Source organism: Myxocyprinus asiaticus, chromosome 6 (assembly GCF_019703515.2).
Source record: "Myxocyprinus asiaticus isolate MX2 ecotype Aquarium Trade chromosome 6, UBuf_Myxa_2, whole genome shotgun sequence".
Taxonomy (NCBI): Eukaryota; Metazoa; Chordata; class Actinopteri; order Cypriniformes; family Catostomidae; genus Myxocyprinus; species Myxocyprinus asiaticus.
Window position 1 is genome coordinate 33290939 of NC_059349.1, and position 16299 is coordinate 33307237.

At 34.2% G+C, this 16299-nt stretch overlaps 1 protein-coding gene across 1 annotated transcript; it reads right to left on the reverse strand.

The window, feature by feature from the left end:
• Nucleotides 1–1314: 1314 nt before the first annotated feature.
• On the reverse strand, nt 1315–16224 carry ralyl (RALY RNA binding protein like). Its single transcript, XM_051700301.1, has 8 exons — nt 15969–16224; nt 6798–6870; nt 6626–6673; nt 3785–3957; nt 3329–3442; nt 1985–2148; nt 1836–1873; nt 1315–1635 (listed from the first exon to the last, which is right to left on the reverse strand). The coding sequence occupies exons 1-7, from the start codon at nt 16222–16224 to the stop codon at nt 1841–1843; spliced, it is 861 nt and encodes a 286-aa protein (XP_051556261.1). The 3' UTR covers nt 1315–1635; nt 1836–1840.
• Nucleotides 16225–16299: the final 75 nt, after the last annotated feature.

Consider the following 16299-nt stretch of genomic DNA (forward strand, 5'->3'; position numbering starts at 1 on the left):
ATTTAAATGCCCAACAATCATTTGATTGCATATATATTTATATATTTGTTGTCTAAAGAATAATTGATGTTAGACAAGTGCACGAATGATGAACAATCTCTCATGAACATGTTCATTATATTTATCATATCATTTGTAACATGATCTGTTTGATAAGTGGCCGATGAAATTCTTGCATTATTTTCTGATTGTCATTAAAATAGCTACTTTTACGATTTTACACTAGCTTTTTTTAAGATCAAGTTGTGTTAGCCTGACATAGGTTTATGTATAAATCATTCACTCCCAAGGGTTACAATTAAAGTCTATTCAAATATTATTGTAATTTGATTAATTATATTAAATTAAATATAAAATAAATATTTTATTCTCATCCTTTTTGCGAACACTCCAAAATATATTGGCCCGCAGTTTACACTTACACGGTTCAGAAAACATTGGCCTTGTCCAGCTTAATTCTTAGAATATTTTCCTCTGAAACCTTGCAATTCTGGAGAAAATTAAAAAAATCCATGCTGATTTGACAAAATGTTACAAAATAAAACTATTTCACATGTAGGATTCATTTACTGCTGAGTAGCTTACACTGTACTGTAAGTACAAGTGGACTGAGACATGAAAAGTTACACACAGCCTACAAGTTAATTGTCAAATGCTCAAAACATCTCACTAACATGACAGAAGATGTCGTTTTTATGACACAACTACTGTATCTCATTATTTCCAGAAAGATGTCATTTTTGTGACATAACTATCTCGTTATTACGAGAAAATATGTTGCTTTTATGACATACTATCTTGTTATTACGAGAAAAGATGTCATATTTACGACACAATATCTCATTATTATAGAAAACAGTAGCAGTTCTAGCTTGTATGGCGCCTGGGCGAAACCCCCTTTTTTGTGTGGTGCCTCGTGCTGCTCCTGGCAAAATGCTGCCTCCTTGGGGGTAGGGGGTTTGCAGGCACTCCGTGCTGCCCCGTGCCGCCCTGTGGCAAGACTGGCCATGTTGCCCATGCCTAAATCCGCCCCGCTAGAAAATATGTTGTTTTTATGCCATAATTGAGGGGGAAAAATAATAAAAGCATTGCATCACCGTAAGTTATAAACTATATATATATATATATATATATATATATATATATATATATATATATATATATAAATAGAAAAGATAACTAGAAATGTAGAGTAAGTAGGAATATGAATGTGCAATAAATAAGCATCATTCAAATATGTACAAATGCACGTAGGCTACAGTAGTGATAGCATATACACAGGCCTATAGAGTATTCATTTTATTTGTAATCCTCTATATGACAATGACATTGAAGTTCATCAATACTTTTTCTAGATAAAATACATCACTTATTTTATGTATTAAGTTAAGATGCTGAATACCAAAGTTATGTTGTCCTCTCTCTTGCTTGGATTATGTAGTGACATTTAAACACATCTCATATATGAATATCTGTCTCAACAACTTCCAGTTCATGTCTGACTGTCAATTTTCTTTAAAATAAATAAATAATAAATTAAAATTGTTGAATGTAAACAGTAAAACACAGAAAGGTTAACAGTTCTGACTTGTCTTCAAAAATAGTACATTTGATAGGTGTGCTGGTCGTCCGGTCCTAAAGAAATAAAACAAAGCAAAACCAAAGCCCTGCTCATTTTTTTATACATACATATTTGTATTTTACTTCTATAGTACAGTTTCAAAAAGCCCAAAGCCCACCCCATCACCCCCCTAGATCCAGCCCTGTTTTGGATCATATAAAATAGAAAGAGGGAAGAAAAAGTATTTCAAATGACAAAAAATTGAGGTACAAACCTTGTTCAGTTGTCAACATCAGATATGTGGTTTTCTATCTGGGGTTTAAAAAACACACACAATAAGATCCTAATGCAAGCTGATCTTAGTCATTTATCAAATTTGTACAGTGGAATTTTAACATTCAGATTAGTTTAATGACTGCTCACCAGGTCATTGTTAACAATGTCATCATAGCCATCATCACCTTCATCAGTCACTTCCCAAGACCCGCCTTCCTGATGCTCCTGATCATCCTGAACATCCTCTTCAGATTTTTCTGCTGTCCTACTATAAAGAGATTGGTTGGCCTTCTCATGCTTCCTGTGGGCCTCTACAGATGCCATGCAGAGAGGATGGTATAGATAAATGTGAAAGAGAAATGGTAGACTAACACTGCATCTGAATATCTATACTTTCCTACTTTATAGTTTGCTGTATAGTGTTAGATGCTATTTTCACCCCTAATTAAATACTAACATACAGTATAGGGACATCACTGTTGCATGTTTATTGTGTTTATAAAGAGTCCCACAGACACCATACACCAACCCCTGCCCCTAAACCTAACCCTAACCTTACCTTAGAAAATTAACCATGGTTTTATTACAGTAACCATAGTATCACCATGGTATTTTGTAGCAAAATCATAGTTACCACAAAATTAAACATGGTTCCTAACATCATATCACTGTAGTAACACCATGGTTAATTGCATTAAAACTATGAATTCTGCCAAAAAACATGGTTACTACAATATTACTATAATAAAACCATGCTAATTTTTACGTGGATCAAACCTTTCTCTCAACTTATTGACATTCACTGTGACCAAATTACTGTGAGGCAATCAACCTATACATAAATTTTTATTTATTATTATAAGTGGTAAAGAAATATTAAGAGTGGAAACAGAAAACATGAAAAAAAATGGGATAAAAGGGGGAATCGAACCCGAGTCGTCCACTTGAAAAAAAAGCACATCCACATCGTCTTTATCCATTGCAGTAATACCTGTTGGTGAAGATTGTCTTCAATTTCTGTGTTTCCATCAGACTATTTGATTGCAAATAGCCATGCTGTGTGGCAGGTGTTATTTACACCTTGTGCAAATAGTCACTCCATAAAAAAATGTGTGCAGTGTAAGATGAGTCAACAGTATTTTTGATCCATTTTCTCACAAGAGAAAAACTGTCAATTTAAATTTTGTCAACAAATAAATAGCCCTAATGATAAATGACATGGAATAAAAGCCAAAAAACTCCACTTCTGATTTCATGAGGTCTTTAAAAGGGTTAAATGGTTTAACTTTCAAGAAGTTACCAAAGTAAAATACAGGTATGCGTTTGTGGATGTCCCCTTTCGAAAAAAATTTATTTTAGTGTGTGGAGACAGAGTGTTGGTGTATTTAATTTCCTGCACTGTCACTGAAAGTGATAAAGGCAAGTGTTTTTAATCTACCTCCTGCCAACATGGCCTCCACCCTGACAGCAGTGTTCATTTCTTCCTCTTACCTGCCTCTGCTAACTGCTTCCGTTCAATCTTCTCTAGCCTTCCCAGTAAGGAGTCAATCTTAATCTTTATCTGAGACAGTTCTTGCTTGATTGTCAGGAGCTGATTGGATTTCACTTAGATAAAAAACACACAAAAATGATGAGGAAGAATATTGTTTTTATCAGCTCATTGTATTGTAGTATTCTTAGCTTTAAAATAGTTATCAAAGTCTGTAGGAAATGGACATGGACTTTCTATGTAAAGTCCAGCCCCTACATGCAACAAACCCCTTAAGTTAAGAAAACCCCAAGTGATAATTGTACTGGCTTTATTAATAAGGGTTTGAGAGTACATTGATGCATGGAAGTTCTTTAGAGCTGCAAGAGGCTAAGGCTACAAACCAAAAACAAATACCTGCAACAGAAGAGGACATGTAAATTACATGCCTTATAATGTAATTGGAATGATGGACAAACCCATAGAGCATAAGGAATCTGATGAAAATGTGCTTAGATAAGAAGAGCAAGTGGACATCTTTGGCTGGAAAGAGTTTTTCGTCCTGCGTGTTGAGAGAGTGACCAAACGGGAATGCTTGATAGGTATCATAGCCCGAGGGGATGATGCTAATCGCCCATGAATGTCAAAAATCCTGAAGAGAAAAACAGACAGACAAATAAAGATGTGCATAATATATATTTTAGGTGTTTATAGGCTATACAGTGGGGTCCAAAAGTTTGAGTGTATTTTGCATTTTTCTCCTTTAATAGTTTTTGAATTACAAATCATACGATCAGCATAACAGTTTAAGTGAAGAGTATTAACATGAATTTCAGAATTTCTTTGTACTGTAAATGTCCCCCTTTGATGATCCATGTTATCCCATGATTTGAGAATGTTAAAATGAGCATCTTGTGTGCTTTAATGGAAGCAAGGAAATCTGACCTCAGACTGATGTACAAAGGAGTTAACATGGTCAATGTCACAAATTAACCTGATAACTGACCCCGAAATAGTATAGAATCTTGAATATTTCTTATTCATTTTGTGTAATAATGTTTCTTTGTTTTAAAATTTTATTTTTATTTTCAGGGTTAAATTAGTTTTTGTATCTCAGATTCCTAATGTGGAATCACACTTTTGAGCCCCACTGTGTATATACCTCTATATACACTTCAATATATATATTGGAACAGGATTTTGCTTATTAGCATACATAAATATAATTTTCCATAGAGATGTATAAAACTCAGCTCTGACAAATGAGGAGGGAAAGCATACACATGAAAATATCAGAGAAAGGATGACCACCATGTGTGTGCGGCTCAGTTAACGACCCAGCAGCTTTCTGACATTCACTTAATGTCTCACATGAGAGGAGTGCTCATCATTAACCTGAGCAAAGGATTGAAATCAAACCAATATAATTACATTAATTATGGTTATTAGGTATTAATTCTTCACCTAACCTCACTTTTCCATAACACAGAAAAGGTCATAAGAGACATAGTGGATCTTAACTAAAAATATAATGAACAAAAACTCATACCAACTTTGTTTTAATAACTACTTAAGTACCAATAATTATCTAAAATTATCTGTGTCTTTGCTACTAATGCATGTGCTTAAAGTCTGTCATTGTTTCCTTAACCTCATTTCATTCCAAACCTGTATGACTTTCTTTCTTTCGTAGAACACAAAAGGAGATGTTTAGCAGAATGTTTACACTGCTCTCATATAATGAAAGTGGATGGAGACCAGGGGCAAAACCATAAATATAACCATAAAAGTAGTCCATTTTGACTTATGCACTATATTACAAGTCTTCTTAAGACATACAAAGGCTTTGTGTGAGGAGCAGACAGTTTTAGTCATTATGCACTGTAAATCTAGCTTGACAGTGGACATTCTGCTATAAAATGACTCCTTTTGATTGGAAAAAAATAAGAAATCATGGAAGATAGAAGGTCATACAGGTTTCAAAAGATGTGAGGGTAAATATGATGACAGAATTTGCAATTTTGGGTGAACTACTAACCCTCTAAGCTCTGAAGGTGTTTTTAAAGATATCCTGTTTCAGTGACATGCCAAAAATTAAAGTCTTATTGTAACTCTACAAAACACCAAAGAGGGTCAATTGTTTGGTATCATTTTAAAGAAAACATTAAAAAAAAATGTATAATAGAAATTATGATAAACTATGAGACTCTTAGTCTAATGGCCAAAAATCAACTTTTCCCCTTATTTTTCTAATTTCACATTTTACTATATCTATGGGTGGAAATAAGGTAGCTTTGAGAAACTACTTTTTTTTTGTTGTTGTTCCCAATCATGTCAACTGTAACTGAGTACAATTTTGTGTTGATATGACAAAGTAATCAAAAGTTATAAAATTAAAAAAATTATTTATCTTAGTGTCCAAAAGCCTCCCCAAACAAATAAAACATAGTAATTGTTCATTAGAACTAATTACAAATGCAAATGCAACAATGACTAAAGGTATGCTCTCTCTCCAAAACATGCAGGCATGAGTAATGAGATTGTATTCAGTTTCATTCTGTCAATTAAGCCATCACTGAATTTGTGTCATGTTCTTGCCACCATCTCCTGGTGGCCATATGTAATTAGAGTGAACAGTCCTCTCTGCCCACATTTGAATGACTTCCATCTCTGGTTGCAGCAATCTGAATTCTAATACGATTGGTTTAGCGTTCCATGATGCTGGACAACATACTACATCATTTCCGATGAAGTCATCTGATCCAGGAAAGCAAATGTGTTTTTAGCCAGGTAGCACATTATGTGCTGTGTGTACATTGTGCTTCATGTGGATTATCTAATGATCCATCTGTCCGATTACGTTGTGTTTGGGCTCATTTTAACAGGAATCCCCTTTTATGTTGTGTTTATTTCTTGTGAAGTTATAAGTGAAAATGCGACTTATAAGCAACACCTGTTTACATGTAACATGTATTTCAAAGACATGTACTTAGCTATTACTCACTATATTTTGTCTGTAAATAAAAACAAGTAAGCTGGTTTTATTCTACTCTTTGAGAGCTTCTCAACGACAAATGACACATATCTGATCAGTTTGATGTCTTTACTGATTACAATAATAAGTACAGTGCAAAATTATTTATAAATTATCAAAACACTTCTGATTTGTCTGCCAATTTCAAAGCACTTGTTCAGTTTTGGTGTTATTGCCCAGATGCATTGTAAAGTAGAGCTTCTAGGCTTCAAAAAAATATCTATTTTGTATTAATCAAGACTGGGCCAATCCGAGCTTTAAGGGTTAAGTGATTGCATGTACATACCTGCTATAGAAGTCATCCCTGTAGAAATCATAATCAAATTCATGGCCACTGTAAAAACAGATATAAAAGAAGCTGTTATTCCAATTCTTCCATGTCTGTTGTTTACAGTGGGAAAAATGCAAATCGTTTTTAATTAGGTTGCTAAAAAAGGGGAGGGTCTGGCATCTGTCACCTGTATAAGGAAAACGGACGCTTGGATCCCACTTTTGGCCTGTAAAGACGGGGCTCTCCAGCCATGTTAATGTCTATAGGAAGAGCAAAAAAAAAAAAAAAAAAAAAAAAAAACTTCTATTAAAAATACAAAGGTTTTTCTTTTTTAATCATAGTTTCTTTTAAATATATGGCTAACAATTTAAGTGGCTGGTGACTCTAATGGCCTCAGAACGTGCACAGGCATTATGCCATAGAATTAATGAATAATGGCACTCATCTGTCTCATCAGAAAGAGAGATGCTATCACTGCAACAGCCTCCCTCACTCACTCAAACATACAGATGCACATTCATTCCTGAGTGCCTTTCAAGGTCACCTGGCACATTATCCTGAAGGACAGGCTGCCTGAGTGCCTGACTACATCACAGTTCAGGCCTTTAAGACATTTACAAGCAATTTCAGCCTTCATTCTGATGAAACAAAAAACAAAGCACTAAATCTGCAAGGAAAAGTAGTGAACTTTCAAAGTTTAGATTAATCTTTGCCTGACTGAGCCAGTTTCATTATGGAGGCAGACAGACCTTTCAAATGGATACATTCACGCTAGAAATATATATTTATCAGACTAAAGCCCCAAAACATTTGGTAAATGAAAAGGTCGGTAAGGGTAATACATTAGAAAAGTACACTGGCTTCAGATATATTGAAGAACAAGTAAAAAAGAAAAGTAAAAAGAGAAAAAAAAATTAATAAAAATAATAATACGTTTCATTTTTATAGCACCTTTACAATAGTAACACAATAATTCAAAAACAAAGAACAGTCACAAAAACACAGTTCAGATAGCACAGTCATTGAGAGTGAAAACATAACACATTAAGATAAATAACACTGAGAAAACAAAAAAGATTTAAGTTGAGATTTAAACTCAGAGATAGAAGAGATGCTGCGAAAAAGTACTTTATAACAGTCGAACAGAATGAGTGACAGCTTTCCATGGAAACATGGCAATTAGTTTGACACTACAAGCTTTTTTTTTTTTTTTTTTAATAAGAAATAGTCTTCAAATTAATTTAATGTCATGACATTGATTAAAAGTGTTTCAAAAAAGGTTCAAAGGTCATCATGAGTTTGATGGCAAGCAAAGTTTGCAATCGAGCTGTTGTACTGAACATCAGCATACAGTAGCTGTGTTGTGCTGAATTAAGTAAACAGTTATCTTGCTTGTGTGATATTGCTGAATTATTCATAGTTTTAAAGTTCAAATATTCATACAAATTTAAGAAGGCTATGACTATGGTAAGATGAGATTTTAGAATTCCTCCAGAGCACTTTTGGGCCACGTCCACACTAATCTGTTTAGTTTGAAAACTCAGTTTTCAGTTTCCTAACGTCATAGTTTAACAATGTATGTGGTTCTGGAGAGCGTTTTCGAAAGTCTCCATTTGTGGTGGAGTGCCAAGGTGTTTGCATTCAAAGGACAGAACTCCCCAGGGAGGCAAAGAGCAAATGTATAATCTCTTTCTCACAAAAACACCATCTCACACCCAACTGAGCAAGAATTGCCTCATTGTTTCCTTGTCACATCTGTTCTTTCTCCTCCTTCCCTCTCAGCTCAAAATCACCTTAAAACACATTTAAATCTTATAGGTAACAAATGTCTTAATATATGTCTGACTATTCATGTTTCATATCATTGAAAATGTTTCAGTGTGACTGGTATGAAGGTCTCATTACCTTAACTGTAAAATACATAATAACACAGTTTTGAGAATTTAGAGGAATTCTGACCAATTTTGGGTGCATGCCTACTACCTCCTGTAAGCAGATAAGGTGTGACCCCAGAACTTCCAAACCTATTCATCCCCAAATTCTTATTGTCATTCCCTTTGGTTGTGGCTTGTGTATTTAAGGAAATCTAGCACATTATTAATTATAATTTTCTGTAGCCATAAATCCCCGTAGTTTCAAACTACATACTTTGCTGAAGTCAAGTATGCATCTGTTACTCTTAAGATTCATCTTTGAGCATTAGATGTTTTGTACTGATTATTTCTGAATTGATTAATTATGTAATTGGCTTGATACATATTTACCTGACAAGAAACTTGATTCTATTCTGACTTATTCTGAAATTCTTGCATTTAGTAGATTATGTTAAGTCCTGGTTGACACAAATCTGCGATCAGTGTTAGTACAAACAAATGGCTCAGCGTTGACTGAGCATCGGGCATGTCTTCTGAGACCTTAGCTTTCTGGCTAACTAGTCGGCATTAAGTAAGTGTACCTAGATTGTAAGGACTAAATATAATCATTATTTAGTACAATAAAATGTTGGTCGACTCACCTAAACAATGTTAGTCATTACCTCTGATTACTATTAACATTATTCTGTCCAAGGATACTGTACATAGGAAACTATGGAGACTAATTAACAATACTATCTGGATATGGTAGCATTGGTCGGTCTATCCAGATAGTATTAGTCACTCCTTCAGGCTGAGAGTAGTGCTATTTAATAAAGTGAATGCAGATCTAGGGGGAATAAACAAAACTTCCAACAAAAATTATTCAGATAAAAGTATGCAGGGAGCAACTTGTCTGAACTGTATTAGTCAATTACCTCTGGATAATGATCCAAAATTGGCCAGTTTGTGGAAAGATCACGTATAACCCTGCCGGTGCGTAGACTCTTCTAATAGGAATCCAAATGAACGAGTGCGATGTAAAAGTATAGAATTAACTAGAATAACCAAGTATCCAAATCTAGATAAGATCTCAATTGATGATCAATTATAACTGGAATCTCAATCTAAATTCAAGGTCTAATATAATTGGAGTCAGATTAAATTATGAATGGAGTCAGGTTCAGTCTACACTAACTCAAATAGTTATGATGCTACAGCCACATGCACACGAAAAAGATGAATGTGCAGATACCTTAACCACTTCTCTGTATCCCGCCACTGGGCCAGCGACATAGAATTTTTACAAATGCATTTTCAAAAGAAGATATATTAGTGTGGACGTAGTCTCAGCCTCAGACGGCACTCCGATGGACTGCCCACACTCCTTGCACTAACCATAGTGCCATAGTAATAGGTCTGGCTATGAAAGATTAGTGTGAACGTGGCCTAAGACCTTTATCACTGAGGTGGCTGTTTTTAATCTCTTTTGATCTTCTTTGACTACACTGAAGGGGAAGGATGTGAGTCTGAGATTTTCACCCCTCAAAATTCTCTATACTGGTAGAAAAGATAGTGAGATCTAGAAAATGGTTTCTTGGGAGACAATATGATTCAAAACAGGCTGAAACATCCAGTCCCATGAAACATCAAACATTTCACTCAGTATGTGATCATCTAAAATACCACCATACATTTAGTTCCAACATGGACCCATATCAATAATTTAATCTCTGTTTACCAATAGGCCTCCTCTAATCAGTATGCTACTCACTCATCCAAAGGTCTGTCAGGCTAAGGGCAGAGAAAAGATTGGCATATCTCTTACTAATGGCCTCCGCTTAATGTTAGTGCATCAGCCTGTCAGCTTAAGGGACTCTAGAGGATGCAGAGCTGATTTCTGGAGTGATTAATTTGACAAAACATAACTGGCTGAGACAAGCCATAAACTGTAGGTAATAACCTGTGCTTAAAATCCAAACTCTGAATGAAATATGTTTAGATAAACCTAAGTGACTGGAAATACGCAAGCAAAAACCTCAAGGACTTAAAGGGATAGTTCACCCAAAAATGAAAATTCTCTCATCATTTACTCACCCTCATGCCATCCCAGATGTGTATGACTTTCTTTCTTCTGGCTGAACATAAACAAAGATTTTTAAACGAATATTTCAGCTCTGTGGGTCCATACAATGCAAGTGAATGCATTGTGGTAAATGGTGATCAGAACTTTGAAGCTCCAAAAATCACAAAGGCCCCATAAAAGTAATCCACACGACTCCAGTGGTTAAATCCATTTCTTCAGAAGCGATATGATAGGTGTGATTGAGAAACAAATCAATATTTAGTCCTTTTTACCATAAATATCTACTTTCACTTTCTCTTTGAAAATGAGAAAGAATGTAAAAGTGAAAGTGAAAGTTGAGATTTATACTGAAAAAGGATTTAAATATTGATCTGTTTTCCACCCACACCTATAATATCACTTCTAAAGATTTGGATTTAACCACTGGAGTTGGCCTTTATATGATTTTTGGTCTGGTCACCATTCACTTACATTGTATGGACCTACAGAGCTGAGATATTCTTCTAAAAATCTTCATTTGTGCTGTGCAGAAGAAGCAAAGTCACACACATCTGGGATGGCATTAGGGTGAGTAAATGATGAGAAAATTTTAATTTTTGGGTGAATTATCCCTTTAAAGGATTCTGTCATTATGTACTTACTCTTATATTGTTCCAAACCTGTCTGACTTCCTTCTCCCAAGAAATGTAAACTGAGATGCTACGCAGTATGTTAGTCACAGTCACTCATTTAGTCTTCACTTTCATTGCGTCTTTATCAATTCAGTAAAAGAGAATGATGACTGAGGCTGTCATTCTGCCTAACATCTCTTTTTGCGTTCCATTGAAGAAGGTCATACGAGTTTTGAACAATATATTGGTGAGAAAATTATGACAGATTTTTCATTTTTGGGTGAACTTTCCCTTTAATAGTCTAATTATCTCTTTCTGTTTAACCAAAGTACTTCCTTTATAAACACATACAAGTATAGCTTTTGTTGCTGCTGCTACAATCTGAATATTGCTCAGAATATATTGGCATTTATTATGCCATTGGTTGTATCTCTTTCACTACTGAGTGTCTTCCATACATGACCTACTTATCAATTTCAATCACATCCTTTATTCATTCCTTTGTGTTGTGATGTAATTTACTGACTGATGTGCTTAACCGTCTGGAATGGCTTGGTACTTTGAGGACAAGTTTCATATCCATTTTTGGTGCAGCTCATTATCCACAGCGTCTTTTGTGTGCACAGCCACAGAACTTTGCTTGGTAACTTTGATGAGCCTTCTTAGATAAAACATATTTAAAACATGGATCCTCTTCATGAACGTACAAAAACTGCATACTAATGTAACAGTTTTGAGGATTGTCAACAGTATTTCTTAATTAACATACATTTAACAATTAATTTTTTTGACTTCTTGGCCTGGCTTAGTGTGCAAATCAAATTGTCCAAGGCTGGAGGTGATAGTCAAAGAATAAAAACAAGATAAAGCAGAAAATTCAAAAACATAAAAAAACAAACATTAATGTGCTCAGCTGTCATGTACATACCTAGACTGATATATATTAACACAGAGGCAACAAACTTTACTTGTGTATTTTCCCCCTTTAAAAGCTTTTAGCATGGTTGAACAAAAAGTTCCTGTATGAAAGTATGTTAATTTGGTTACTGTCATTTAGCAGCTGTTTTATATGCAGAGCACTCAAAGGAACAGTCCCCCAAGAGTTCTCCTGGGTTTGATTTCAAACATTACACATGAATTGGTATTTGCTAACAACTAAACAAATTGCTTTTTTAATACTGAACAACATATACAGAACAATAATATTATTGAATGTAATATGAAAGAATACTTTTATTTTTAATGTATGACTACAAAAACATTTTACAATTATTGTTGCATTGATGCTTTTTAGAAATTTAAATCAATAAGTTACAGCAATTTTCAATTCCAAAATATGGTGCATCTTAATTTCTAAAATACTCTAAAATACTCACATCTTTGAGTGTAGCGCTTGCCTTTATGCATTGTTCCTCTGTTGAAGTCCATTAGGTTGTGCGTACTATATTTTATGCAATAAATGATTCCTGTCTCCTGAACTCACTTTCACATAGTGTCACTGTGAGAAACTGACTGAACAGAGTTAAGCATATAGGCATGCACCATTCCAGACTGTACCACTTGCACAGTAACGGGGGTGTTGACAAATATGCAACAATAAATTGACCTTTTAAAAGTGTCAATTTTTTAATTTCCATTTAGGACCCAATAAATATGGAGCAGAAATCATTGTCTTTTGTATGAAGAAAAAAAACAAAAACACTTTTGGTATTTATTTGCCATTTGTACATATATATATATATATATATATATATATATATATATATATATATATATATATATATATATATATATAAATCTGCTTTTAAGAATACTGTATATGGGTATACTTGAAATACTTTTGTAAAGGTAAAATGTCCTGTGGGATGACTGCTATAATCCATATAAAAATATTTTAAGTATATTTATATTTATGTATATATATGTAAGTATGTATGTATATATATTATGCATTATGCAGTTTTATGACCACATTAATTAAGAGACTATATTACATATTTGTACTTTTAAAAATTCCTTTTCTGTCCCACAACAGGGTCATTAAATAGTAAAGGCAAAAAGTGATTAAAGAATTGTGAAAAAAAAAAAAAAAAAAAAAAAAAAAAAATATATATATATATATATATATATATATATATATATATATATATATATATATATATATATATACACTTTCCCCTACACATTCATTCAAATTTAACCAAAAATCTGATATACACATATGATATAAATATTGATATATATATATATATATATATATAAAGCTCATGGACATGTTATGGTTAACTACCATATACATGTACCACAAGTATAAATGATATCAAAGTTTGATGCACTTTACTGTTGTCTTGGATTGTTCTTCCAATCTTAAATCACATTGTACATCAAAAGAAGAGCATCCCACAGTTGCTGTCATATAATTGAAAATGCTTCATACCCATGACAGTTTATGACATTATAAGCCTGGAGGCTATTCACACAGGAATACACGTTTTCCTTTGAATTATAGACAAGCTTTGAATCTGAAGACAATGTGATGTCTTCACATTAGTCAGAGAGTTTTAGCCAGCCAAGACACAGAAAGACTAATTATAGTGAAATGGATACACACACACACACACACACACACACACACACACACACACACACACACACAATTTTGCTGGGCTGGCATTGATATTCTTGTAACAGCTTTTATTCAAGACAAGCTGAAAGAAAATAATTGATGCCAATTTTGAAGGATGAACAGTCTACCATCAAGGTCTGGCATTTTCTAAAATGTTAGAGAAACCTAAGTTCCTTAATCTGACCCATACTTATTTTGATGCTTACATAAATCTTTTTTTAAAAACAGTGATTGTTTATTCATCGTAGTTTTTAACTTCAAATATTCTGACAAATATAAAAAGGTTCTGTCCATGGTAAAATTAGATTTTAGAATTTTAGATTTTAGAGTACTTCTAGACTCTGGTTTACATTTGAGAAAAAGTAATCTACCTGAAAGTTCATGAATTGAATAGGGTCAAGTGTTATGCATAGTTTTACCATAATAAGCCATTTTTAGTGGTTTGTCTTGTCTAAACATTAAAAACTGCCACTGCAGTGCCATAGACAGCTATGGTATATTTTTATCGCCACCTAGTGCTGGCATTGCTGTCTAGCCATTTTTAATGTGTTTTGTAAAAAATACAGTATTGCACACTGTATCTCATACAGACTTAATAGCACTGTGTGTGTGTGTGTGTGTATATATATATATATATATATATATATATATATATATAGAATGTTGTGCTTTTGAATGTTCACAAATACTCTTTTACATGAAAAGTGGAGGGGAACCAGGGTGTCTGAAGCTCCAAAAAGGACAAAAAGCACCTTAAAAGCATTATAAAAGTATCCTTACGACTTGTGTACTACAGTCCAAGTCTTCTGAAGCCATATGATATCGTTGTGTGAGAAACAGACAGAAATGTAATATGTTATTCACTGAAAATCTTGTTTTGAATATTTTGCTTGCTTTGCATGGCCATGATCACCGTTCATTTTCAATAGATAGAAAAGAGCTGCTTAGACATTCTGTTATAAATAACATCTTTTATGTTCCATGAATGAAAGAAACTCATACAGGTTTTGAAAGACATGAGGTGAGTAATGACAGAATTTTCCAGCCTGGTCTCATGAAATTTCCATGAGCATTGCAAAATGTTTGCAAAACTGAAATTACATGCTTCAGAACACGTTTGGCTGCAATTTTCAAGGGAAATGTCCAACAGGTGGCGCAAAACACGAGCGAAATGAGGTTGTAATCAGACAAGGTTTTTAAGGTGACTTTTAAGTAAAACATACCTCCCTAACCTAAAACGTTACCCTAAACATAACCAATAGTGTTTGAAAAGAGAAATGAGAGTTTAACAAAACAGACACCCTTAACCAACACTTAATCCTAACCGATAGTGTTTTAAAATGCAGAAGCGAAATGAAAAGCTCATTTTCTGAAGCAACGATGTCATTTCATATAGCTTCTACATCTCTGTTGTGTCACTTGTCAGCTTGAGATCATGGCTGGTTTTGAACTGTAGTACTCTTTGAACTTATTACAGTCCAAAGTCCAACACTCTATGAAGTAAGCTACCGCACAACTTAATCACTATAGAATAAGTGTATATATGTAGGTTGGTCTGTAATACAAGTGTTAAAATGTATAATTTATCAAAAGATGCATTAGAGTGTGTCAATATCATAAGATGGCAGGGTCTGAGTAATAGAGAGAAAAATAAGTGTTTATAAAGTCATTAACAGCCACTGAAGTCATGACTGTGATGTGATGATAAGTGAAAGTGAATAAAAGTGTTTCTAGTGTTCATTTCACCTGGAAACTGCAGGGAGTTGTACCTGGAGACATGTATAACAAGTTTTGCAAAAATGTATATAGAGTCACGTTTTCACTATGAGACCAGGTTGGAATTTTCTTTTTTGGGTGAACCATCTTTTTAAGTCGCCGAAACTCGGTCTAGCAAAAGTGAACCATAGACATTGAATTCAAGCCACAACACTGACAGCAGGATTTTCTTGTTTAATAAAGGATGATGAATATTTACCAGGTAGCTATAGGAACTGCAATGACATAAGATCAACAGCTTTGTGCCTGTGGATCTCACCTCCAGCTTTTCTTTCCTTGTTTTCTCCTGCATTTTTTCTTCTTATCCTCCTCCTCAGAGTCATCAACATCATCATCACTTGTTTCAGTGCAATTAGTGGCATACTGTAAATAAAAACAGAAATAAACAGAAATAATGTTCACTTACCCAAGGTCTGTCCAGCAAGCACCCTGGCATTCTCGCCGACCACAGCTAAGCGAGCGTTCCTTTCGCTGGCATACTGGACAAAAGCAAAGCCCTTATGCACAGAGCAGCCAGTGATTTTGCCATACTTGGCAAAAATGAGCTCAATGTCAGTTTTCTTGACCACAGTGGTGTTGAGGTTACCAATGAACACCCTGGAATTGAGAGAGCGAGGATCTGTCTTGTTTGTTATATTGCTGGTTTGAGTCTTCCCAGTCATCCTACTCAGGATGTCCTGAAACACACACATAAATACAAATATTTAAGAAACAGCACATCCAAAAATTCTGGCATT

Coding starts and splice junctions, on each gene's coding strand:
- ralyl (XM_051700301.1), bottom strand. CDS start 16,224: ATGACTGGGAAGACTCAAACCAGCAATATAACAAACAAGACAGATCCT. Junction 2,149..3,328: donor GAAGCAGTTAGCAGAGGCAG/GTAAGAGGAAGA, acceptor TGGCATCTGTAG/AGGCCCACAGGAAGCATGAG. Junction 1,874..1,984: donor ACATTGTTAACAATGACCTG/GTGAGCAGTCAT, acceptor TTTAAACCCCAG/ATAGAAAACCACATATCTGA.